This window comes from Apaloderma vittatum, unplaced genomic scaffold (genome assembly GCF_000703405.1).
Source record: "Apaloderma vittatum isolate BGI_N311 unplaced genomic scaffold, ASM70340v1 scaffold6221, whole genome shotgun sequence".
Taxonomy (NCBI): domain Eukaryota; kingdom Metazoa; phylum Chordata; class Aves; order Trogoniformes; family Trogonidae; genus Apaloderma; species Apaloderma vittatum.
The window spans coordinates 47,461-74,189 of record NW_009699504.1 but is presented as its reverse complement, the minus strand read 5'-3'; the positions used below and the strand labels follow the sequence as shown (position 1 = coordinate 74,189).

Here is a 26,729-nt window from a genome sequence, read left to right as displayed (position 1 = left end):
TGTGGGAGCCAATGGGAGATGGTAAAAAGATTATCTCGCTGGCTGATAATAACATATTATTGTGGGATTTGCAGGAAAGCTCAGCCCAAGCTGTGGTAAGACTTTTTTTTTTTTTTCTTTTTGAGAAGTCATGATATACTTGAATATAGTACAAACGACACCATTCACTAGCCTAGAATTTGCTAATCTTTTAACTACACATTCAGAAATACCTTGTTGTCTCTAACATGTGTGGGGGAAATGACTATCAGTTGTCTTGAATATGCATGTTTAAGAATAGTATTTTGCATGTGTTGCTAGTGGTTAAATATTTTCCTTCTTCTAGAGTTCCCCTTACTTTCCTACTGGTTTTAGAGTGAATAGTTTCAAGTAAAGTGGTGCTAATTTGATAAATGTGTACATGGGAAGAACTGGTGGTCAGTAAAGCCAAAGGGTATTCAATTCGAATAATAGTATATTAACATATGTTGTTTAATACCATGAAGCCTTCTGTTTAATTTACAATCCTTATTGTACAGATAAGCACAATATAAATTTCTCTATTTACTGTGCAGTGCTTTGAGTTCTTGGTATTAATTTAATTCAGCACTATACTGTCTACTCAGATTATTTCATTTATTGTTAAAAGTTTTTGTTCAGGAACATATATAAAAAGGTGACATTGGCATAGATTTCTGTCTGATTGTGCCACCTCTTATTGATATTTAGTGGATAAAAGGAAACAAGAGAAACCAAAATTGAAATTCTGCGTCAAAAAACCTGCTTCATATAATGAAGCTAAGACTAGAAAATAGATATATTAACCACTAACTGACATCTCGAGATAGGAACATTTTGAAATGTTTGTTAAAAACCTTAATCTGCGGAAGTTAGGAATATTGTTTTTATAGTCAAGCTTTCAGGAGACCTGATACAGAATTTCACTGATTCTTTATACTTGTTTAAAATAATCTAATATCTCATGTGAATGCACCATAAATTAGAATTGTTTATGATTAAAATGTTGCCTGGAAATAACTGTTTACGGTTATGTCTTCTGCTCCAGCAATTTTAAATTACTCTTAGACGATGTTTTTTTATTCTTTGAGTCAGTGACTGCTTTTAAAGTGGAGTTTAATAGCGAAAGTCCATGGAAACGCAACTCTTAGAAAACATATCTCCAGGCATCTAAATCTTAAGGCAGGTGAATCTCTTCTAAGATGACTAGTACTGTTGCATTCCTGTTGAACTTTTGGCTGCAGCAAATTTGTCTTAAACATGTCTGGGTTCCTCACTTAACCAGAGTCCAGCTGAACAAGACTCTAAGGAACACAGATGTTTGATGTGCAAGTTGAATGGCATCGTCATTGTTAACTAAAAGTAGGATCTGGTTTGCTATATCTTTGTCAGGTAATAGAAGTAAGGAGATATTCATTATACTGGTGCGAACAGGAACACATTTCAGTTGCTTCCATTTTGCGTAGTTGTGTGTTATAGGCACAAATATTGAATATTAACTTTAAAGGCAAGAGGCAAACCTAGTGCTACTCTTTTTGGAATTTTCATGTTTGTGGAAAAGTTCATCTGAAACTCAGATGTAGTATTGTTGAAAAACTGAAAATACGTGTGTCTTGAGAATTTTGCATAGGCCAAAATTTCTGCTTGCTTACACTGATCAGAACTTCAGAGTCTTTTATGGGGTGCATCTCCTATCTGCCTGGGAGTTACAAGTCACAGTGTTTAATTAGAATTAACCTGAAGAATTTTAGGGTTTCGGATGCTTTCAGAGGTTCTCTGTAATAAACTTACTGGTGTGTTCATTCTCTGAAATATATGGTGAACCTGTCATAGGAAACATTTGCTAACTGTAACTTACTGAAGAGTTCTTTTTTTTTTTTCTCTTCAACTTTTTTTTTTTGCTAGCTTGTTTCTTCATTATAGTGTTTAATACAGGAATATTTGTCTGTATTTGCATTAAGACAAGCTTCTCCTGTCTTTTCGATTACTCCCTTTATTATTGTTTTGAGGACATTACCTTCTGGGGTGAAACTAATCTTATGCTCACTGCATCATTACCTTTTGCAATTAAATTAGCTCTCTGTCGTTTATAATCATTAACTGAGCCCAAGAGAAGCCCAACCAACCTAGAAGGTCTAGGTAGATTCTGCTGAAAAGATGACAGTTAGTAGTTCTGTGTACAGACTTTAGGTCAGATGTCACCAGAACTCTTCTGTGGGTAAGTGCAGTGTGTTTGGAATGGCAGCTGAGTGCAACAGAGTGAAATGGAGATGTTTGCCTTGTGTTTTCACAGCGGGGAGGAGTACAGCTATATTCTTGATCATTCTGATCTAAATGATTAATTAGATTCCTTTTAGATCTCTTGTCCCTTCTGGATTCTTTAGTAGCTTTAAACACATAGGTGATCTTAATTCAGAGCAACAGAACATATCTGGTAGTGGCATCCCAGGCAAGATAGAAGATCTCATGGGGAAAATTTCAGAGTCTTATCTTGATTAAAGTAACATATCCAAACATAAGAGGATGTTAGGAATTATCATTACATGCTTTCTTAGCAAGAGGGCTGCTGTTCCTCAAGGCAAAAAATACATTGTGGACTTCGGTGGAGAGCTTTGTAGAGTGCCCTGTAATTACTGCAGCTGGCATAAACATAGATTAATTAAAGGAGGACAAAAAACTGTCTAAAAAATGAAAGGGAAGTTATTGGATCAGAAAGGATAGAAAGCAAATTCTTAAAGAGTTGATATTTGGACCAATTTTGATTAATCATCTCCTTATCCATAACATAGAAGTAGAAGAGCAATGGTGAAAATCATTGATGACAGAAACTTGAAGTGCATCACTGTATGTATATAGGAGTAACAATATATTTCAGAGAATGAACTTGATGTTTAGTTGTGGTGGTTTGGCCCTGGCCAGAGGCCAGGCACTCACCAAAGCAGAAGACTTGTGTTTAAGGAATAAAAATATTTTCTTGCTGTGGCATAGAAACCCAACACTTTTTTTAAAGTATTGTAGATTCTTTTACTTAGCTATTCTAGGAATGACTCTGAGCTGCCAATATGATGAGGCTATTTGAAAAGGCAGATGACTGTGAGATGGTTCAGGAGACAAGAAGAGTAACGAAATGACTACGTGGCATAGTTGCCTGCAACAGGAGGAATTCAAATTAGTGAATTTAAAGTCCTCATCAATATTTCTATGTCTATCAGTAACAAGCCACACCAACACTCAACCCTTCTTAATGTGAATCTCAATATAGTCTTTCAGTGGCTTTGTTGCTGTGGTTATTAGGATAGTTCCTTGAGGCTGCCTTGAGATCTTGGTGCATCCTCCAGCATGAACAGAATTGTGACCCATTTCCAGTTCATGAGGGGTATGACTAAAAAGCAAAAAAAAATGGTTGTATGTGATTTATCTCAACGAATTTAATATTCACTGCCATAAGTTAACTTCCAGTTTTGGTACTCTTTAGAAATTCTAAATTTTTATGGTCTTAATGGTTTAAGGTGTCTTCACTACCCTGTATTCACTGAAGAGGCAGTCAAGATCAAATAAGCATGTGTAATATAACCCTGTGAATATTTCATAGATGGTGTAATGACTTAACTGATCTTACCTAGAATGCATTAGAACATCTGTTGGATTTTTAGTATTATGGCCTCTTGGGTAAGATGTGAGTAGTTCCTTAGAGTGTTTTTTTTTATTTTGTTTTGTGGGTTTTTTCCTGTGTTAAACACAGTTGCTGCTTTAGGTGTAAGAAAACTAAAGTTGTTGAAAAAGTACTTACTTTGAAAAAAGGCATTCAGAAGTCAAAACCCATGTTTTCTCATTTATAAACTAAAAGATTTCTGTTTTTTATATTTCAAATAATTTCTAAATGTTTAAAAAACCCCAATGATATGTTTTACATAGTTCAAATTGTAATGGCCGCTTTTGTCAAGAAAGGAAAACAATTTCCTTAAAGAAGAAGAAAGATACTAGTGTATTGCTAAATATTTAGAAGGTTGCTGTAGTTGCTAAGCCTTTACATAGAAATGTGCATCTTTTACTCTTTCTATGTAATGACAATATAATCCCACTTTTTCAAATGAGAAAATTCTGGAAGTAATATACGTCTCTTTGCTGATGTTACACACTCTAGCAAGTGGATTGATTTTGATTAACAGAAAAGAAAACTTCATAGTTCTAGCATTTTCATGCTAGTCTTTGTTTTAAGAACATTGCTTGAGTATTGCTGGTAACCATTTATATGTACTAAGAAGCGTAGCATTTGGTACTTTTTCTGTTATCCGTAAGGGTCAATTGTTTTAATTAATCAAATTACAACGTTAGAACATTTTCTGTTTTGTAACTATTTTGTTCTTGGGAGTTGTTTTCTGATGGTTTATGTCGAAGTCTGTTTGAGGGAGACAACTGACCTTTCAAATGCATGACATAATTATTAATTTTTAGCCATTCTACCTTAGAATTAGTTCATACATTAAAAATAAAGAACCTCAAACTCCAAATTGTGCATACAGAAACTTACTTATTAGAGTGTAGTGAGGGAACAGAGCTACATATTTCCAGTTACCATTTCATCCAGAAGTTTGTAGAACTTTAGAACTGGTCCTTTATCACATACTGTGAGAGAAGAAAAGTACTGCCCCTTCAGCTACCCTCAGAGGGAAGATTGATAAATTCTGCCATTCATCTGCTTCGTGCTGCTCAGGTCTGAGTGGTTACGCTGGTCAGTACCCACGTCCGTCCTGCCCTGGTATATTCTGCTTGAAACGGTGGCCGTAGTGGACTCCAAGGAAAGGTTCAGTGGGCCAAAGGTGTCGAATGCTTTGCCCTTAACACTCAGGCAGTCTTCTACTTCCAATCCAAGGATTTTTTGAGTCTAACTGAATTTGTCTGCTTAGTGTAACCCTCAATAAATCTTTCTTCCAAGTACTTTCTTATTTTGTTCTTGGACGTAAGTAAGTTTTATGCATTTCAGTGTCTTTTGTCAAGGAGTCTGAGTGGAGAACCACTTTCTTTTGTTCACCTTTGAATCCAACTTCTACAAACTTCATGTGATGGCCCATCCCTCTTTTTTCTGAAAGAGGGTATGAACAGTTGGTTCACTGTCTTCATTCTGCTTGTGGTTTTTCTAGATAATTTTTGTAGCCTCTAGAGGTTAATATATGTTGATTTTTGTTCTTTAAAGATCCTGCCTGTCCTTTCCTTTTTCCTAATCAGTCCTTACAAGATCAAAATCTGAAGCAGAAAAAGAGATGTCTCAGTTATTACCGATGTTTTGAAAAAAATAAGTTGGAGTAACTGATGTTTTCATTTGAACACACAGAAGTCAGTCATTCAAAGCTAGGATAGCCTTTTTCATATTCAGATACTTTGCTTTTGTAAAGCCACTTCCTTCATTGAGGACAACATACACAGTTCTATTCTGACCGTGTTACATTGCTTAATTTTTTTCAGATCTCCTTTTTTTTTTCCTTTTATTTTATTCCTTATTATGTCACATTTTGTGTTTATAAAATATCACCATGGATTGTTTTCCTTCAGTATCCACTAAGGCTGTCAGAGCTGCATCTTTTCATCTGGGCAGCACAAATCCAGATCCTAATGTGAGATTAATGTCTAAAATATGCCTTTGTCATGTTTTCCTTTCCTTCTGTAGTCAGCTTTTCTGCCTCTAAAGAAGTGGAGAGAAGAGTTGAGGATAAAAAGAAAGCTTACTTGCCTGTCTGTACATTTAGGTATGAATTAAACTAAAGCTAAGGGGTTTTTTTGAACCTGCATTTGTGATTCCAGACTGTCAACTTTGTTGCCTTTAAGCTCATTTCCTGGATTTCCAGGAAGGAAACTTGCAGACCGCCTTCTGCTACCTAAGGCTTCTTTCTTAGGTGTGAAAATTTCCCTCCTTTACCTCTTAGATGTCTTTTAAATCCATCCAGATCCTTTCAGGCTCATAGAAGACATGCAGAAAAACATTGAACAAAAACTGATTGAGTAACTTTGGGGATTTCATTTTATTGACAAAGTCATCCATACAAGGAAGGATGTAATTTAATTCATACAAGTACGTAAGAATTGTTTGGAAAGGCAAGGATGACTTGGCCAGTCCAACGTGTATGTGATTTTTTTTCACATGCGTTGTTAAGAAATAGTGCAGGATGCGTATGCTGGCCTCACTCCTAAAGTTTTGGCTGAGAAGAAAAAAAAAAAAATCATGCTTTTATAATAGTTTACATGATGAAAGTTGAAATGAAAACTTAAAAAAACCGCCATAGAATATGGCAAGAATGCTGGGGAAGATATTGTCTACTACTGACAAAGACCTTCTTCCCGGAGTAGTATTTTGGATATGTGATGCTTTTTCTCTCAAGAGCAAATTTGGAAATGCCTGATAAGAGATACTCTTTTTGTCGTTACTATCTTACTGACGTTAACATTTGTTTCCCTCCTCTCCCTCTAGTCTGAGCTTTGTATGGCCTCGACTACTTACTGAAGAAACTTAGTTTAATTTTTGAAATTACCTACTCCAGCTCTTCATGTTCTCTTGTGCCTGGAATCTAGCATGTGCCAAAAATAAACAGTGCAATTTATTTTATTGTCCTCCCTCCGGTGTCCTGTACAGTAATTTTTTAAAAATATTAATAATTTGCAAGTTGTAGAAAAATTTCCACATTGTATTTGTACTTGAGGAGGAGGGGGTGTGGCCACAGTGTTCTGTCACTCATTAACACATGAGCAATATATGATCTTGCATAATGGGAGTTCTACATCATTTAAAAGAAAACCGAAATATTTTTGAAAAATAACACATCTTAGGTAGCATAGATTTCTGCCACAGAAGAATTGTAATTTCTAGATTGTTGATCTGGATGCTAAATAAATATGATATTCTTGGTAGAACTGTGATAGTAAAAAGTTAGCAAAATACAGAAATAGACACTGGTGCCTTATACAAATACATTTAAACATTGTATTGCAAGTGCATTTTTTTTTTTATGTCAGTTAAAGTTTATTTAAACAGTATGTGTGTTTTAGTCTTTTTCATCCGTTGGACTGGAGTATTTCTGCTGAGAAATCTTCTATTTAATAGAGTATTTGTGATGTGTTAGGATTTAGGTAAGGGAGAAAAGTGATCCAGTGAGATCCAGCACAGTAACCTGCTTTTGTGGAAATACCTCTAATAAAACATTTTGAAATATGAACATCATGTGAAAGATGACTAAATAAGTCTTCTGTCTGCAGAAAAATTTGTATAAATTTTGTAGCTGATTGAAATGCAGTTATTTTGGTTTACTTTCCTCTCCTACAGATAGTAAAGAATCAGTTTCAGTAGGTGATTGAAAGCAATTTGCAATGTTTGCAGCTTCATTTTTCCACAAATTCGTGTAGAATTGGACAATAACTTGCTGTATGACTTCAAAGAGAAAGTTGATTTATTTTCATCTTCCTTTTTTAATTGTGTAAATGGAAAGCTGTTTGCTTGATAACATGCAAGCCTGGTTTTGGAACTGAAACCTTTTAATTTTCACATGTTGTATATTTGTGTCCTAGTACCTGTTATTTTAATAGGCATGTATGTGATGACATGGGCATTGGGGCGTTGAGTTTTTTTTATTTTTAGAAGTTTCTATACTTTTATCAAAGAGTCTTTGACACTATAATTCTCTTCCTACAGATAAAATTTGCATTTTGATGTGGAAAAACAGTCTTGTAGAACTGTTCATGAAACTGAATGCATGTGTTTATTCATTTGAGGCAGCTACAAATTTATACGGTGTGCCCATATTGTCTATCTACTGTTTCAGCAAATGATCTGAAACTATTTATTTAGTTTAGTTTATAAAGTAGTACAGTACTTCTCATATTTCTGAATACATTACAGTTCATAGGCCTTTGTAAAAATTACTTTGCAGAATACAAAATGAGCTCTAACTTTTAATCTTTTCTGAGGTTTTTTGGGTTTTTTTGTGCTGCTGTTTTTTGTTTGTTTTTTTTTTTTTATCCTAGGATTTTGGTAGTCTGTTACACTTGGAACAATAGGCTATTGTGCAGTTTTTGTCTTCAGTGGAACTAATTTCATTTCAGCGTTACATTCAGAAACATTGCCAGCTTTGTTTCATTATTTTAGCTCTCTAGTTCTGCAGCCTTAGAAGGGAAAGGACAATTAAAATTCACTTCTGGAAGATGGAGTCCACACCACAACTGTACACAGATTGCAACAGCCAATGATACCACAGTTCGAGGATGGGATACACGAAACATGAGGTAATGAGAAATTGCAGTCTTATCCTCTAAAGAAGGCAATCACCTTTGGAGATAGATTATTCATTGCTGCTAACATAATTGCACTTTCTTTTTTTTTTTAATATTAGAAATGTGGCAAAGCTATCACTTGTAAAAGGAATTATTGGACTTGTATAGCTGTTATAATTACAATTTAGTAAAGATTTTCTCTATTTTTCCCACTCTCAGCTTCAATTCTAACTTGTATGTTGAGTTTTACTGAACTATGTACTAGTCTCAAAATGATCCGTTCAATACATGAGCGTTACCTGCATGAAGCTATTCTGTAATTCAACCTGAAAATGATTTAACAACCGTCCTGACTATGCTATGAACTGTCTTCATAGCATGCTATTTAAAGGTAACTTTAATCTCTGAAGGTAATTCACAGCTTAAGTTCACTCTTCACTTTTCTGATTTTAATAAATAGCATCCTATACTATATTGAAGGTTGTAACTTGCTAGCTATATGAAACTACTGAATCCATCAAAATCATAACCAAATCAATTAAAGCTTTGAATATACCTAATAAGGTGTTTTCCCCCCTGCTCAGTTGTGATTTTGATAAGCAAAGGACTGATGTTGTGCACATCTGTTGCCATGACTACTAAAGCCTGTGCAAGCTTTTTTAAGATACGCTTTATCCCCTTAGCACATAGTAATTTATCACTAAACCAAGAAGACTGATGTCTTGTAATAACTTTTGTTGCCTTAAAGGGGGATGACTTTAAATTTAGTTCTATGGTTCCTGCCAGCTCAAGAGTGTAGCAATAAATCCCCATGTTTGCTAGCCTTGTGTGGTTTTTCAAAAGAGGTTTATTTAATTAAAGAAACAAAAGCTAAAAATACAAATATAATAATTAAAAGTCACTTCCTGTATGCTTGTCATCAAGTTTGAAAGTCTTATGCTTTGCCTTGTAAAAGGATATATAAAAATCTAACTTCACGTGTATGTGTATACTTTCATTTATGAAGACTCTTTTAAATGAAACATACAAAGGAGAAAGGTATTTTTTTTAAGTTGCTTTTTTGTGATGCTTTTGTAATCATCCTTTTTTTAACATATACTATGTAGACCTTAAGATTAAAGCCTGTGTTCCTGGGTATGAAATGTTAAATATTGTGAAGTCTGCCTCGTGCTCTGTCTCATTAGATAAAGCGTCTCAGTAAATAAATACCGAGTAATTTTATGAAAGATAAATAGTCCAGATATTAACAATGGAAGGGCAGCTTGGTTAAAAAAAGCAATTCCCAAAATTCTAGTTACTTTAAGCGAAGCTCAGCTTACATGGTCCTTGAACCAATTTACAAGTACTAAGGTATAACAAAGAGCTGTTTGCAGTGTTCTTGAAAAATACATGCAAGTATAAGGCTCATCTGCAATTACACTGTAATATATATATATAATGACTAATTAGGCTAGAAGTAGGAGTTTAAAGTCAGGGCAGTATAAACTGTGGCAGAATACAAAGCAAAATGTGATACGGGGCAGAAGAAAGGACAGAAAACTGCTATACCAGCAAAGCTTAAGACAGGAGAAATAGTAAAAAAAGTGGCTAGAAATAGCTACTTCTGTGGAGTGTGATTATGATAGCTGTAAGATAGAGGGAGTAAATGATTGTGGGCAGAGCAAACAGAAGCAGAGGGAGAAAAAAACAGTTGATGGGAAGATGACTAGACTAGACTCGATGATCTTGAAGATCTCTTCCAACTAAAACTATGATTCTGTGACTAACAAGCAGTCTTAATCAGAGAAGAGCCTGTGAAGCAGAGGAGGCAGAGACACTAGGCTAATGGATTTAGAGAATTGTATCAGGAAAATTCAGACTCCGCAAGTATAAATTTAAAAAATACGGAAGAATTAAAGTATGAGAAAGTAGAGCCAGTAGCTGGAGAATAGTTCACATGGTCTGGCATCTTAGGATGTGAGAAATTCAATGTGGGTATTGCTGTAGGTAGGGTGACAGAGTGAAGAAGGAAAGGGATCAAATAATCAGAAGAAGAGTTAAGTAACGGCTTTCAGCATAAACACTATTCAATATATGGTGGACAGTGGTATTTCTTTTTAAGCTCTTATACACATCTCCTTACCCATGCAAGAAGTGCACGAAAGGAGTGAAAGGGGCAACAAAGGAGAAAGGTGTTTTATTGCTGCAAGCACACTTGAGATTTAAAAAATTTCCCATAAGGATGTTTCAAGAAATTAAGAGGAAATGTTGAATTCAGCTCCCAGAAGACTTGATAGAAAGGCATATGTTTAATATATCCTCAACCTCTTAAACTCTGAGAGTTGATGTTGGATATCTGAGTAATATCCTCTATCCTGAGAGACTGCCATAGCTGTCAAGGTAAGATTTACTATAGCCCTGGTGTACTTTGAATCTCTCCTAATGGAGCTACTTTGCTTTGTATTCGTAGCTAGGTATTAACAGCAAGAGACTTCTCTATCTAGTTTTGTTCAGTCTTATGTTTTCTGAAGATAAACATTTTCCATCTAAAAAAGAGAGGAAAGCTCACAAATTGTTAACAGATTCTAATGAATATTGTACAAGACTGTCAAATCTAAGCAGAACATTGGTAGATGGTGGCTTTGGGAAAACTAGTAATGAATCAGCAAAAACAAACAAAAAACCCCTCATGTAACCAAACCCAAAGTTTAAAAGGTGAGATAGAGAGGCAAACTAATGGAACGTGATGTTTTGAATAAGGATGCTAGGTTGTTAGCAGTACTGCAGATGTTTTCTGAAGTGGTCCAGATGGATGAGGATGCGCATGGCTAAGTAGTTTAAGGGCCACAGGTAAATGAATGATAAATGCCAGAGCTCAAGAAGGTAAGTTCAAAACAGAGCAGTAATAAAAAGCTGTTGTTTGTCTCTGTTGCACCCCTTGCATCTCAGTGTTTCATATAAGGAGAACTAGATGTCATAAGTACAGAATTAATGTAACTACTTAGGGGTGGAGAAGCTTTTATCTGAAAATATTATGGTTTAGTAGCAGACATTTCATAACAGTCGTTAGAGAGCTGTGCTAGAAACATCTGGAACTACTGTTTCCTTTTAGCTCCAGATGATCCTAAGGCAAACAAGGAAAAAGCAAAGCTTGAAAGCAAGCAGAGAAATCTATACAAGTCACTGTTATTAACAGCTGGGATTTCCCTAAACTATGCACTAGCAACGGGAACTCTAGGTCTGCGGGTGCTAAGGGGATTATGCAAGTTTCCAGGGAAACAGATTCCTGTCAGTGGAATGCAGTTAGCTTTTTATAGACCATTTAATTTTTTTAATGTGTTTTACAGGCAGATATATTGCATAGAAAATGCACATGGACAGCTGGTACGAGACCTAGACTTTAATCCCAATAAACAGTACTACCTGGCTAGCTGTGGAGATGACTGCAAGGTGAAATTCTGGGACACAAGAAATGTCACTGAACCAGTGAAGACACTAGAGGAGCATTCCCACTGGTAGAACAAATTATCTGCATGCTGTTTTGTGGGTGGATGGCTTGTGTAATTTATTCAGCTAATTATTTTACTGTTTAGGAACAATGCAAACTAACTATGTTTGTGCTATTGTGAATAATCATTTTTCTGCACAGAGGAAGGGTTTCAAACGTGAATGTTCCTTGAGTGATTGTAAATTAAGAGTTTAGACAATGTTAGCCTAATTGGCAAGAAGCTGTCGTTAACATTGTTGGGAGGTAGGGTAACTCCTTTGAGAAGCACAGAGCTTGGCTTGTAGGGCCCAGCTGGGACACAGGTGTGCTTCCCAAATTGAGCCTGATCTGATGCACCAAACATGTAGAAAAGCAGCTGCCATCTATCCTTCCGTTGCCGAGTGGCTGAAATGTTCAATCATTCACTCCCGCTTTTTTGCATGCTCTTCATAGCCTGTTAGCCAGAATATGCAAGTGACTAATTTTATTTGAGATAGTATTTAGAGCCTGTATCTACCACCCTGTCCTGTGGCTGAAGCAAGAGGAGAATCTTGTCCGATGTTGCAGGCTTCAGCAGTTAAGAAAAGATGAGCAGTTCATATTTTAAAAATTTGGGCTGGAGTAATTCTTGCAAAATAGATCTGGACCCTGAAGCTACTTTAAGGGGAATGAAGATGTGAATTAACAGAAACGGCATTTATACTTTTTTTCCAGAAAATTAAAAGAAAAAGAATAAAACAAGAACCATAAGACATTTGGTATTAACTTGATATGTAAAATGTAAAAATTGAAAAGAAGTATAATCCTACTTTTGTTTTAGGGTCTATTTTAAACTTTACTGTAAGAATATTGTGAGATATTTGTTTAACAGGTTATTTATAATCCATATTTTGCTTTGGGGAAATTTTTGTATTTAGTACTTAAATATTTATCTGACTTACCAAACAAGGAATCGGCGTGTTCCCTCAAGGACTAATACCACTGAATGGTGTGTCTTGCTCTTTGGATTTTTTTTCAAAACTTATTTGGTGAATTTTAAAGACATCTCTTAGAAAATAGATGATGTGAAAGCTTAACAGCCAAATGAAGATGGCAAAAACCAGTGTTTGGAATGAAGCATGTCACTTCTCTATGTACTTTCAACATTTAAGTCAAAGACCAATTTCTAGTGCTTTTTTAAAAAAAAAAACACACAAAGAAGTTAACATTGATGCACTCACTACCTGCAAAGAATAACCTCTTGTTTTTTCTGATTTCACTTTTTTAGGGTCTGGAATGTCAGATACAATCATTCTCATGATCAGCTGATCCTCACAGGAAGCAGTGATAGCAGAGTTATCCTGTCTAATATGGTATCAATTTCTTCTGAACCATTTGGACACATGGTAGATGATGATGAACTAAGTGACCAAGAGGACCAGCATCAAGAAGAGAAGTATGGAGCTTCTTGAATTGTGTACAGATGCCTATAGTTTGTATTTTCATTGTGATGCTTAACATGCTTTTTTTTTGTTGACTAGGATTTTTGTATACAGGCCTTTCAGGTAAGTAGTTACAATTCCTCCTTCATTCTTCTTCACACGGAGTCTTGGGTGGAATACCCTCTTTCAGTCTGATTGGCATGGTCACTGTATGTTCACTGGTAGGAAGGGGGTCATGAAGCTGAGGATGAGTCCTAAAGTCCACTGGATCAGTGAAAGGATTCATTTTAAGAGAGCTGTGGATCAAGTCAAGCACATACAATAATCTTGGTTAAGTGATGAGAAATGAAAATCTGCTTTTTGCATTTTTTGTGTATGTATACTAAACTTTAGGAAACTTTGCCATCCTAATGGTGAGCTTTGCACAGATGAAAGAAAGAAAGTGTGCACTTCTTTTTTAGCGAATTTTGCTCTTAGTATTGCTGGCTGTTCTAGAAATCAATAACTCATCAGACCTGCTTCAAGCAAAATGGAAAGGTTTCTTTGACACTCTTGGTAGAGAATAATGCACGTTATTGTAACCATTTGTAAATACCATCCACTTGGGTGTGTGAAGAAATCAGGTGTTCTGCATGTGAATTTTGGAGGGATGGGACTTTTACTAAAGAGTTAACTCAAATGCCAAAATAATATTTTTTTTCATCCTCCATTTTCGTCTGCTTTGAATGTTTTCATTGTGAAATATGTGATGCTTGTTTTTGTCTTTGTACTTCTTCAGGAATATATGCAAATATATAGGGAGTTCTGTAGATCTAGTGTGAAGTTTTCTAATTTTGCCATGAGCTTACATGGTGATCTTCAGCAAACTCTTCCTTTACAAACTGAAAATAATGATACTGAAACTCATATAAAGCATTTTGAGCCCAACAGGCTTTAATCTCTATTTTTATATTCTTTGCAACTATGAATATCCATGTTCTGCATGTTTGCACTGAGCACTTTTTACTTCCGTTAATTTATTTTAATATGCAAAGCCATCTGCAATGAAGTAGGCAGGTTACCTACTGATCTGTCTTTTTAAATGAAGAATATTCAGATAGGATGTGGAAGAAGGAATACAATAAAGATCCCACAGGTAGTTGTGTTTGCTATATGTTTCAGTTAAATTTTAAGAAAAGTTTAAGTTATTTCTCTAGATGCATTTTTAAGGTTGCTCTTGCACCTTAATTTTATTAATAAAGGTGTAGTTTTCCTCTGAATAATTTTGACAATTTGTCTTCACAGAGAACTTGGAAACCATTTTTTTTACATTAAATAAGGAAGCTATCCCATATATAGAAACAGTAGGTAGTGTAAATACCTGGAAAAATCAACGTGTATCAAATTAAGTACATGGAAGGTTGCTCACATCAATAGTAGAATCACAGAATGTCTTAGGTTGGAAGGGACCTTAGAGATCAAGGTCCGTGCTGTGGGCAAAGATACCCTTAACTAGACCACGTTGCTCAAGGCCTCCTCCAATCTCACCTTGAACAGCTCCAGGGAGGGGATATCCACAGCCTCTCTGGGCAATCTATTCCAGAGTCTTGCCACCCTCGTACTCAGGAATTTCTTCCTAAGATCCAGTCTAAACCTGTTCTCCTTCAATTTAAATCCATTTCCCCTTGTCCTGTCGCTGAACACTCTTGTAAAAAGTTGCTCCACAGCCTTCCTGTAGGTTCCCTTCAGGTATTGGAAGGCAGTTATAAGGTCCCCCTGGAATCTTCTCTTTTCCAGACTGAACAGTCTCAGCTCCTGCAGCCTGTCCTCGTACCACAGGTTCTCCAGCCCCTGGATCATCCTTGTGGCCTCCTCTGAACTCACTCCAAGAGATCCATATCCCTCTTATGGTGAGGACACCAAAACTGGATACAGTATTTGAGGTGGAGTCTTCCAAGAGTAAAGGGGGAGAATCACCTCTTGATCTGCTGGCCACACTCTTCTTGATGCATCCCAGGACATGGTTGGCCTCCTGGGCTGCATGAGCGCACTGCCGGCTCATGTTGAGCTTCTCATCTATCAACACTCCTAAATCCTTCTCTTCAGGGCTACTCTCAACCCACTCTGTGCCTAGTTTGTATTTGTGCCTGGGATTGGCCCAACCCAGGTGCAGGATCTTGCATTTTGACATGTTGAAGCTCATGCAGTTTGCACTGGCCCATTTCTCAAGCAGATCAAGGTCCCTCTGGATGGCATCTCTTCCCTCAAGTGAGTCCACTGCACCAAAGAGTTTGGTGTCATCAGCACACTTGCTGAGAGTGCACTCAATGCCGTTGTCCATGTCACTGACAAAGATGTTGAACAGCACTGGACCCAGAACAGACCCCTGAGGAACTCAGCTTGTCACTGGTCTCCACATGGATGTCAAGCCATTGACCACAACTCTTTGAATGAGGCCTTCTAGCCAATTCCTTATCCACCGAGTGGTCCATCCATCAAGTCCATGAATCTCCATCTTAGAGGCAAGGATGTCATGTGGGACAGTGTTAAATGCCTTGCAGAAATCCAGGTAGATGACATCAGTTGCTCTTCCCATGTCAACCAGCTCTGTGACTTTGTCATAGAAGGGCACTAAATTAGTCAGGCACGATTTACCCTTAGTGAAGCCACCTTAGCTGTCACTGATCACCTCGCTATTTTTCATGTGCCTGGAGGATCCACTCCATAGTTTTAACTGGCACTGAGGTAAGGCTGACTTGTTTGCAGTTCCCTGGGTTTTCTTTGCTTCCCTTTTTAAAAATGTGGGTTATGTTTCCCTTTTTCCAGTCTGTGGGAACTTCACCAGACTGCCACGACTTCTCAGATACGATGGCCAGTGGCCCATCAACTTCAGCTGCAAGTTCCTTCAGAATCCGTGGGTGTATCTCATCAGGTCCCATGGACTTGTGCACCTTCAGGTTCTCTTGGTGTTCCTGGGTCTGATCTGCTCCTAAACTGGGTGGTTCTTCACTCTCACAGACCCAACCAACGCCCTCTGTGACTTGGGTGGTGTGGCTCATGTGGTTATCAGTGAAGACTGAAGCAAAAAAGTCATTGAGTACTTCAGCCTTCTCTATATCCTCCATAACCAGGTCCGCTGTATCGCTCTGGACTGGCCCCACATTCTCACTTGTAGAATCCTTTTCTGTTATTTTTAATATTCCTGGCCAGATTTGATTCCATCAGGGCTTTAGCTTTTCTAACCTGATCTCTGATTACACGAGCGACTTCCTTGTAATCAGCCGAGGTTACCAGTCCTTGCTTCCACCCTTTGGGGGATTACCTTTTTGTGTTTGATTTTGGCCAGGAGTGCCTTGTTCATCAGTATAGGTGTTCTGGCATTTTTGCCAGATTTCTTTCTTTTAGCGATGCAGTGCCTTTGAACTTGGAGGAGATGATCCTTGAAAGTCAACAAGCTTTCCTGGGGTTCCAGGCCCTCGAGGACTTCATCCCATGGCATGCTACCAAGGAGGTTCCTGAAGAGGCCAAGTTCAGCTCTTCTGAAGTCGAGGGTTTCGAGCTTGCTGAGCGTCCCCTTCTTTGCTGCCTGTAGGATCTTAAACTCCATCATCTCATGGTCACTGCAGCCAAGGCTGCCCATGAGCTTAACATTGACCATGAGCTTAACATTGACCACGAGCCCTTCCCTATTGGTGAGAACAAGGTCTAGCATGGCACCTCTCCTCATTGGTTCCTCTGTTGCTTGGAGGAGGAAGTTATCATCAACGCTTTTCAGGAATCTGCTGGATTGCTTATGCCCTGCTGTGTTGTCTATAGTACTGTTTACTTTCTAGAACATAACTAAACTACATCATTTCAAATATAATTTGCCTTTTGATTCGTTACATTTGGCTGGGTGGAGATTGTAGTTTATTCTGTTCTGGATGAAAGATAAATAAACGTAGGTTCCCTCATTAAAGTCCTAGGTGTTGCTGGAAGGGTGCTGGCCACAACTTGTTGAGAGCACACGCTGTCTGTTGGTACTCTTTCATGTGGGTGTGACTGACAGCACAAACCAGAACTTGAGCAGAATCAAGGAAGACTACAAAGCCCTGGGGGTGCAAGTGAAAAGTATTGTTGCTCAAGATACCTTTTCTTCCATTTTACCAGTTAGAGGAAAGGATGCACCCAGAAATAGACTTATAATGTAAATCAACTTCTGGCTTTGTGCCTGGTGCCGTCATGAGTGTTTTGGCTTTTAAGACAAAGGAACATTCCTCAATAACTATAGCCTGCTAGGAAGGAATGGCATCTACCTGTCTAGAAGAGGCAAGGGAATCTTTGGCAGCAGGCTGGCCAGCTGAAGGAAGCAGGAGGAAGGGTCCAAAGTGGTGATGCTCATGCCATGGCAGCCAACTGGAGAATAAGCCAGGCCAGCCAGAGGAGTGACAAATGTTCCCTAGCTGCCTCCCAGGATGTGAACCAGAAGACCAGCCACTTCAAAGTTCTTCGATCTGCCATCTCAGTGGAGGCAGAAGATTGATACACGTGGCAAAAAGACACAAGGGTTATTGATATGTTAAAAACCATGGAAGTGCCTGAGAATGGTCACATAGGAATTAGGGCTTCTCCCCTCAAAAAGGTGATGGGATCAATAACCCAACTGAAGTGCACCTACACCAATGCACACAGCACAGGCAACGAACAGGAGCGAGTGGAAGCCATTGTGCAACAGGAAAACTATGACACGGTTGCCATGGCAAAAGCATTTTTCTCTTGTTGCAGTTGTGTGACACAACTGAAGTACTGCAATGGATGGCTATAAGTTCTTGTTAGAAAGACTTCTCCTTTGAGTGTTTGTCCATGTATGTGTGGACATCTCGGGACTTTATATGCTCCCATCTTGGAGACCAGAACACACTTGCATAAGCGTTATAACTAGGACTATATCGCATGAGGATTTTTCTCTTGTTGCAGTTGTATGACCTTCAGTTTCTCTTAAGTGACAATTCAGATCGGAGCAACTAGTTTACTGTCTCTTCCCTACTTTTTAGCTGCTATTGTTGTCGTTTCTCGCTTCAATCATAACAATGTAAAAACAGCCTCCCTGTGTTATATCCAAGGTCTCCCTAGACAGTATCATGTCTCCAGTACTGGCCAAAAGGAAGGATTATAAAAACAGGAAAAGGGGAGGATACTTCCCCCAGGTATGCTTCTAGCCCCTGGCTATTTGCAGCTCAGGGACCTTTCTGCCTTCTGAAGCATCTTTGGAGACTTCTGATTCTTCCCTGTAGGATTTTCTTTTGCCATGAGTTATATTCTTCAGTTTATCTCTTTTTCCTAACTGGTTTTGTTTGTTCCAAAACATGCCAGCTGTGCACACACTGCCTTTTTTGAAATGTGTCTAGGAGAAATATGCCAACCGCGTTTGTTTTCTTGCACTGAATAAGGAAAGGCTTCAGTGCTTTCTGTCTGGGAAGCCCGAAGCCTCTGTTTGAAGTAGGTGGTCTGAAAAGATAATCAAGCCGTCCACAAAGAGGAGGTATAGGCATATGACCAGAGGAGAGCTACGGTATATTTTGTTCAAGTCCCTAGTCTGTATAATTTAATGCATGGTTGGTTCAAATGTGGAAAAAATATTAGCTGAGAAATGGGGAATGAAGTGATGTGCTCTTAGCTTAGTTTCTAGCACCTTGATCCAGAGGTAGAAAAAAGCATGCAACACAAATGAAAATAGTAACAGCTGAGTTGATTAGTTGGGGTGCATTTAGCTTTCATCCCCAAAACAAAGCTGGTGTGCCTGGAGAAGAACAGTTTGAACAAAATATTTAAAGCATAGGGTCAGTCCACACCTGTGGATGCAACTGATTCAGGCAGGCTTCTCCTTGGCCTCTTTCTTTAATGGCTTTGCACCATCTTTCTTAGCTCTCTTTGGGGTTTATAGGCTTAAGGTGTCTGCTGTGTTTTCACAGACAGAACTGATTACTAAGGTCAGTATGCTGCCTTCTCCCTTATGCTACATTTTTTGACAATATGTTCTAAGCTTATCCTTATCTTTATCATCTATTGAAGATTGTACCAGAAATTTATGTTAGGAAATGCATTTGTAGTGTTTATCCTGAAGTGTTATATTTCCATCTTTTTCATCAGAGTTGTTATCCACACTGTCCTTTGATTCAAACAGACCAAGATCTAACACAAGCATTTCTCACCATTTTGCATTTAAAGCTGAGAGATGGTAAAGGATTGATCCTTCGAGTACAGAATACCTCTGTCAGATAGTGAAGTTTTTAATGAGATTTTAAGTGTAAGAACATCTTCAGCAATTGAAATGGACCAGAGAGAAAATAGTTGCTGGCCTCTCTTTAGAAAGATATTTTCTTGAAAATTCCATCTAAAGAGGGTTGTGGTTTTGACTTTTTGTGATAGAAATGTGTGATCTTACGTAACACCTTTATATACACATGTGTGACTTCAGAAGAGTGAATTGTCAGCACTAATATTTTGAAAAGTATTTGCCAGACATTCATGATAAGGCAGGCTTTCAGAGTATTTTCACACAGCTGCCAGTAGTGTTAGTTTTGATTATATTTTTCTTGTGGTATTTATGCCTCAAAGAAATCTAGAAATCATACGAGACTCAATTAATTAAAACAGCTTAAATCATTTCTGGTTTGAGGAGTGCTGGTATTCAGGACTTCACTTCGTTGGATGTGTAAGAAGTTCAGCCGAATCTAGTGCAGCAGCACTTTCCAATTCTTAGACAATTTTACTTTGAAAACGTGTGGGTTTTTTCCATAATATTTTTTTTAACGTTCATCAGCAGAAATACCCTCCTTATTTTGTGTATTAGGACTATGAAACCATTTATATTGAAGTATGCGTTTCTTGTTTTTAAAGATGGCATTTTCCTGTAGAAGCAGGTCAGAAGGCTGTTTTTTGGATAAACCCCACTTACTTATATATATACTCATATACTCACAATAGTATGAATGGCCAATTATTATATATAAAAACTGTGTTCCAGTATAAATATTCTTGATCTCTATTTTCCTTGGGAGGATGTAGTGTATTGTCTAAGCTTACCAGAAACAAAACCTTACAGTTGCTAAGTTTTCTCTTCCAGTTAAAGGGAAACGGCATCCACAGGGCTTATTCTGGACTTCAACAGCCTGCTTTTCAGGATTCATTTTGGACATTGCAGAACATACTGCTGCTCTATTGAAACACATCCATTTTGTAGTAATTTTTAGATTAAAGAGGATTTAATTTTGACTGTGATAAGGAATTAATGATTTTAGTGACTCTGAAAAACATATTTTATTGAACATTGTGGTGACAAAACAGAATCACAAGCACTGCAAACTTAAGTGGCTGTTAGCCTGAGAAGTAATTGGAAATAACAGCTCTCTACATGAAAACAATTATCCAAGGCTTAACAGGCTTCTCTCTCAAGTCTATAACACAATTAACCTGAAAGTTATCTAGTAAAATGAAAGCTCTTCTTTCGTAGGAGAAGCTGGTAGGGGTTGTACTCTGTGAATAAGACTACAAAAAAACCCAAACTAGTCCAATTTCAATACTGTGTGGCCCAGGTCTTAAATTAATGCAGCAAGTAGGTAGAGATTATGCACTTCTTACTGTGAGTTCTTGGTGACATAAGAGTTTGCCTTGACAGATGCAATGCAAGAACATTTGTAAGGAGAGAAAAAGATATTTCACTCTGTCCAGAAAAAGTCTTTAAAATAGTACAGGAAAATGAGAAACTAAAGAAATGTTTTAAGGGGCAGAGAGATTTAGGACAAGGAAGAAAATAGCTTACTCAGCTTGCCAGGCATATAACAAGTGATTACACAGAATTGCCTAGATTGGAAAAAAAACCCTTTAAGATCATTGAGTCCAAAAGTTACAAAGTAACTTTCATTACGAGTCCAATTACAAAGTATGTTTCTCAAATATAGTCTATTCAGACTGCTCTCTCAAGGGATCAGTAGGCCAAGCACCTACACTTGCTGTACGCTAAATTAGCTATAGCATAGCAACTGCGTTTTTACACACATAACCTGCAGCTTTTATGTAAAAACAGAAATCTCCGTCTTTTGGCAACAACCTGAATGATACATATTAAAGTATTATATTAAGGTAGTGTAGAAGAGAGTTTGCTTCATATCCTACTCTGTACAGGTCCTCTTCTTGTTTCTGAATGTCTCTAACTGGGAAGAAATTTCAGGTCCTGATCTCCCCTCCCTGTTCCAAAACCTGCCAATGATCTGCTGGCTATCCCAGTGTCCAGTCTGCTTTGAATGCTCTCCTCTTCTGTGTCTGGTGTTAGGTATCTAACTTAAAGCAGCAAATAACCTGAGCATTGCCGCCAGGAGTTAGAAATTAAATGGAAAGTTTCTGAGATAAGGAAGTATATGAAAACACATGAAAGTATAGCAGTATTCTTTTAGTCGTTGCTGCATTAGGAATAGAGTATTAGAAAAAATACACTTGTCAGTGCTAATGTTAGGCTCTGAAATGACCTACTGGATGTTAAGGAGAAATACAATTTTAGCAACTGATGAAAACAGAAGGATACTTAAAATGTCTAAATCGATATGATAAAATAAATAAAAGCTGTTTTTCATATGTTCCACTACTACGTGCTGTGACCAAAATAATATTTTTTCCTAGGCTGTTTCTATATATATACACACATATTTAAAGGTATTTCTTGCCTTGCTTAATGTTAGCTGTTGAGTCTGTTAAGTTGGTAACTTCTTACATTAATGTGCTCTCAGCCCAGAGGGCCAATCAGATCTGGGCCGCATCAAAAGAAACGTGGCCAGCAGGTGGAGGGAGGTGGTTCTGCCCCTCTGCTCTTCTGAGAGCCCACCTGCTGTGTTCAGCTCTGGGGCTTCCAGTGTAACAAAGGCGTGGACCTCTTCAGAGGAGGACTACAAAGATGATCAGGGTGCTGGAGCACCTCCTGTATGAGAACAGAAAGAAAGAAAGAGTAGGGGTTGTTCAGCCTGGAGAAGAGAAGGCTCCAGGGAGACCTTATAGCGACTTTCCAGTACTTAAAGGGAGCCTACAGGAAAGAAGGGGAGGCACTCTTTTTCAGGGAGTGTAGTGATAGGAGAAGGGGTAGTGGTTTCAGACTGACCATTTGAGGGTAGATTTCAATTACATATTATGAAGAAATAAATTTCTGTGGGGGTGGTGAGACACTGGAATAGGTTGCCCAGAGCAGTTGTGGAAGCCAGGGCCAGGCTGGATGGGGCTTTGAGCAACCTGGTCTAATGAGAGGTTTCTCTGCCCATGGCAGGGAGATTGGAACTGGCTTTGTGTAAGGTCCCTTCCAACCCAAACCATTCTATGATTTATTAAATCAAAAATGTGTAAAATCTCATTCAAACTAAATAGTTTGTTGTTGAACTCAGAAACTGAACAATTCTAAGTATTCTAGATTCATATAGACTCAAAAATAGTATCCTCACCCTATTCCTGGATTGACAAAAAAAGCACACACATAGACAAAATGTAGACAAATCTAAGGTGTTTTCTTGGAAATGTCTTAGTGTGGGTAAGGTCTTCTGTCTCCAAGAGACTCCTGTTAGGAAAACAACCGTGCTCCATTTTTTTTTAAATTATTTTGAACAGTCTTTCACATACATGAAACAAATTCTACTCTTTATTCTACTAGCAGAATCCTTCTGGGTTCATTAACCATTTCATAATTTAAAGGCTAATCTATTTTCATTCATGGTGTTTGTAAAGGATGCTCATGGACAGTTTCTTTTGAATCTTCTGTATTGTTCCCGAGACACATGTCATCTTGGGATGATTTTTTTGCCATCTTGATTATCTTGTATTTCTGACACCAAGTGATCATTTCCGTAAGGATTTTCTCAGATTCTCAATAACTGTCTCAAGGTTATGCTGTGCTTAAGCACAGGTAATGTGTATATAACATTATCATAGATCTGTGCTGCTTAAACTAAAAAAACACTGAAAACTGAACTCATGTGGCCTGAAGAAGCACATGCTTTCTTTTTCTGGGAAGGCACCAAATTGCTTTCATACCCAGGAAGAAATCTTGTGTACAGATAATAAGATGGTTTAACATTGGAAATGAGAAAGAGAAGTTCATCTACAGGCTTCTTTCCTGAATACTCATTCCCTTATGAATTCTGTAAGTTAAATTACATGAACTGTGTTATTTAAATGAAATACTGAAACCACTCTGAGTGTACAGAAAATAGTATAATCCGGGATCTTATTTGTCCTTGTTTATCCAACCTTTGGTTAACTGAGACTCCTGGTTAACTGAAAGTCGGTCGTGTCCCCTGACAGCCATGTGCACTGTGCATTACTCCCCTGCTTATCCGGAGAGACATCTGAAACCTTCAGAATAATGGAGTTGTGGGTAAGTGGGTGAGCACGGCATGAAACACATTGCTGTCTGGGGACGTGACCAACTTTCACTTAACCAGGCATGTCAGTTAACAGGAAGTTAGAAAAATACATTGCAGGAGATGAAGTGTCTCTGCGTGCGTGTGTGTTTATTAGCTCTCTGCTGTTAGATGGTTTGTATCAAAGTACATATTCAGGAGAACTGGAAAACAGGGCTGCTTTTTTGCGATTAACCAGGGGCTGTGTGTTGTTTGCACTGTGACTTTTTTTTCTTTTGGTGAGTTGACCTTAAATGTAGCATAAGTAAATGATAAAAGTCCTTGAAATGAAATATCTGGAGCTATTCTGCAGTATCAGACTGCTTTCGGTTTATTCATTAAATTCAATTTTAATTGTGATGTTAGGTTCACAGCTCTTTATGCTGCCTAGGTGGAGCGGTGCAAGCAATTCAGACACGATACCCTCTACACTTTGTGGTCGTAGGGACGTGTGCTGGCAGAGAGCAGCGGTAAAAGGCAAAGATGGCCAACAGCAACCCTACACTTCTATACCAGCAGCATCTGTTTAAATGATTGAGTGGCATTCACAAAGCTCTTTGGCTTTAGTTTCTGCTGGGAGGATTGCAGCTGTAAGACAAGGCTCTGTCTGGGAGGCAGGGGGGATGCTTCTGAAAGGCTGACTGATTCCTGTCAGACAGAGGTGATCGTACGTGGATGAAGGAGCTCTAAGGTCATCTGAAAACTCACCTACCCTGTAGCTACAGAATAATGTGCTGTGGTGTTGCTCTGAGAGGAGGGATGAGATATGTGAGTGGAGGGAAGAAGGGCTGTTCTCAGCTAGCAGAGCACAATCAACGACTTCTGGGCAGTTTGGACTTCGGAGAATCACCTTAATACGTTCTTAAATATTTGCAATGCAAAAAGAGAATCTGTTTGTCTCCCATGATGTAGACGACCAGGAGTTTGGGTGTTGCAGTGAGAGGTGAGGTAAACAATAATAGATGAGAATCTAGGAATGGGAGACAAAAATTAATGTGTTCAGAGGGATGCCTCCATCTCCCTTCCATTACTCTGGAGACAACGGATCCAGGATGGCAGCAAAGGAGAGACAATGATGTTACGGACTGCAACTTCTTACCTGTCTACACATGTCTAATAAGATTATATATTAAGGGTTCAATTAACACAACAAAGAATAGAAGGAAGGGATGGAACATGGTGACAAAAAAGGTGTTAAAGATGTGTGTTTAAGTGCATTTAGATCATACCCTCTTTAGTTTCATTTGCTTGAGAGAGAGAGAGAGAGAGAGGCTTATTGTAGGTTCTGAGAGACTGCAAAATGCGCTGAAGTTGTAAATTAGAAGTTCTTTGTCCCTGCAAATGGGGTCTTTAACATTGACTTGACTCTTCTGTGTTTTCTAGAACATAGATATGTGCAGACATATGGTATAAAATATTTCCTTAGAGCCTACTGCTGTGTTTTTATACTATAAATGGGAGGCTGCTTCTCTAGGTGTTAGTAATGTTAGTAATGTTGCCTTTTAAATCAAATGTGGTCACAGATCCTTACTATTTTCTTTTTCTTTTGTTTTCTTTTTTTCTTTTTCCCCCTCAATTTTAGGATTAAAGAGCCCCTTCAGGACAGTGTAATAGCTACCTATGAAGAGCATGAAGATAGCGTATATGCAGTTGAATGGTCCTCAGCAGACCCGTGGCTATTTGCCTCTTTAAGTTATGATGGGAGACTTGTTATTAACAGGGTTCCAAGAGCTCTTAAATACCATATACTGTTATAATTTGTTTGCATTATGGTGGAGTTGTTACCTTGATGTACACAACTGCAAGGTATTGTTTAGGGTTTTTTTTTCAGGATCTATTTTTATTAAGTGTAAATGTTAAAATTTTATTAATAGTATCTGTACTAATATAAGACACTTCTAATTTGTTTTTTTTTGTATTTGCCTTGGAAAACTACTGTGTTTTCTGAAGGGTCTGCTAATTAGATGAATTTTTTTTTTTTTGAGGGGCTAATAATTTTATAATTCACAAAGTTTCTGGAGTTATCGGATACTTAGACTGTTGCTTTCTTACTTCATCTTTATGCAAATATAATGGGTTACAGAGATGTTATGCTGATATAAAACTGAGACAATGTAGGGTGCATGTAGCAGAAGTGATCTACTTGTTTACAATAATATTTTATCCTGATACGTGCACCCTTCTCCTAGCTAGGACTGCATTCTGCTAACTATTGTGAGTGTTCTTCACTGTTTCTAAATACAGTTGGGAATGGTCTTAAAAGGCTTTCTTAATTAAGTCTAATATTTTAAACATTTTTGTCTCCTGTTTTGCATATCTTAAGGAGAAATGTTATATATTCCTTTTTTCGTTTAAGCCTTATGGTAGTATCAACAAAGTACCATCCTGTAATTTGCAAACAAAATGTAATTTTGACTTGTGTTGTTATTGGAAAAATTATTAGTCCTTACAGAAATCTCTTATATATTTATTATCCCATGTTTATAGAACTTGTGCTGTAGTATGTTTTGAGGGACTCTGGAGCTATGCCATTGTTAACTTGAAAAATCTCTTTAATATTTGTAAGTAGTCTCACTTTCTTATCTCTTTGGCTCTGTGCCGTTCTGCAGCATGCTGACATGATGTAGCAGGCTTTCACCTAAGCACAAAATACCCTCTTACTCTTTGCAATTCCTGACCTAGGTGTTGGTGACTGTCATGTTACAAATGCTGGGAACAGGCGTATGCTGGTCTGTAACAGAATGCATGGAAAATGTGAATTGTGGATGGAAGGCACGGTGAAATGTGCCTGTGTGTACTGACAGCCCCCTTCCCCTTGCATAGCTTGCGTTAAGATGAAAATTCTGCCACTTCTTTGTGTATGCAGACGACCCGCAGCAGAAATTATTCCTTGTTGCCTTTTCATCGCTGTCATTTCCCATTAACTTCAGAACCTTGGGCATGTGCGATGGTGTTGGTTGTGGTAGCATTGTGTAAGGCCACTCTGAAGAAATGGCAATGAACATGGGATGGAAAGATCAATACCAGCCTCTTCCTGCGATTCTTCCTGTTGCTATGGGAACCGTTGGTGTTAGTGTTGAGGGACAGCCTGCTGCTCACCTCTGCTTGTCCTTACCCACTCTTGGATCGAAACATTTCCAAATGTGACTTGTGTATACACAGCTGCTTCTGTGAGAACATGTTTTGAGAGCATGA

General features: G+C 37.9%; 1 protein-coding gene across 1 annotated transcript; it reads left to right on the top strand.

The window, feature by feature from the left end:
- Nucleotides 1-25,460, top strand: TSSC1 (tumor suppressing subtransferable candidate 1). Its single transcript, XM_009878386.1, has 5 exons — nt 1-95; nt 8,129-8,265; nt 11,580-11,747; nt 12,987-13,154; nt 25,117-25,460. Exons 1-5 carry the CDS (start codon nt 12-14, stop codon nt 25,289-25,291), a joined length of 732 nt encoding a protein of 243 aa, XP_009876688.1. The 5' UTR covers nt 1-11; the 3' UTR covers nt 25,292-25,460.
- The last annotated feature ends 1,269 nt before the right edge of the window (nt 25,461-26,729 follow it).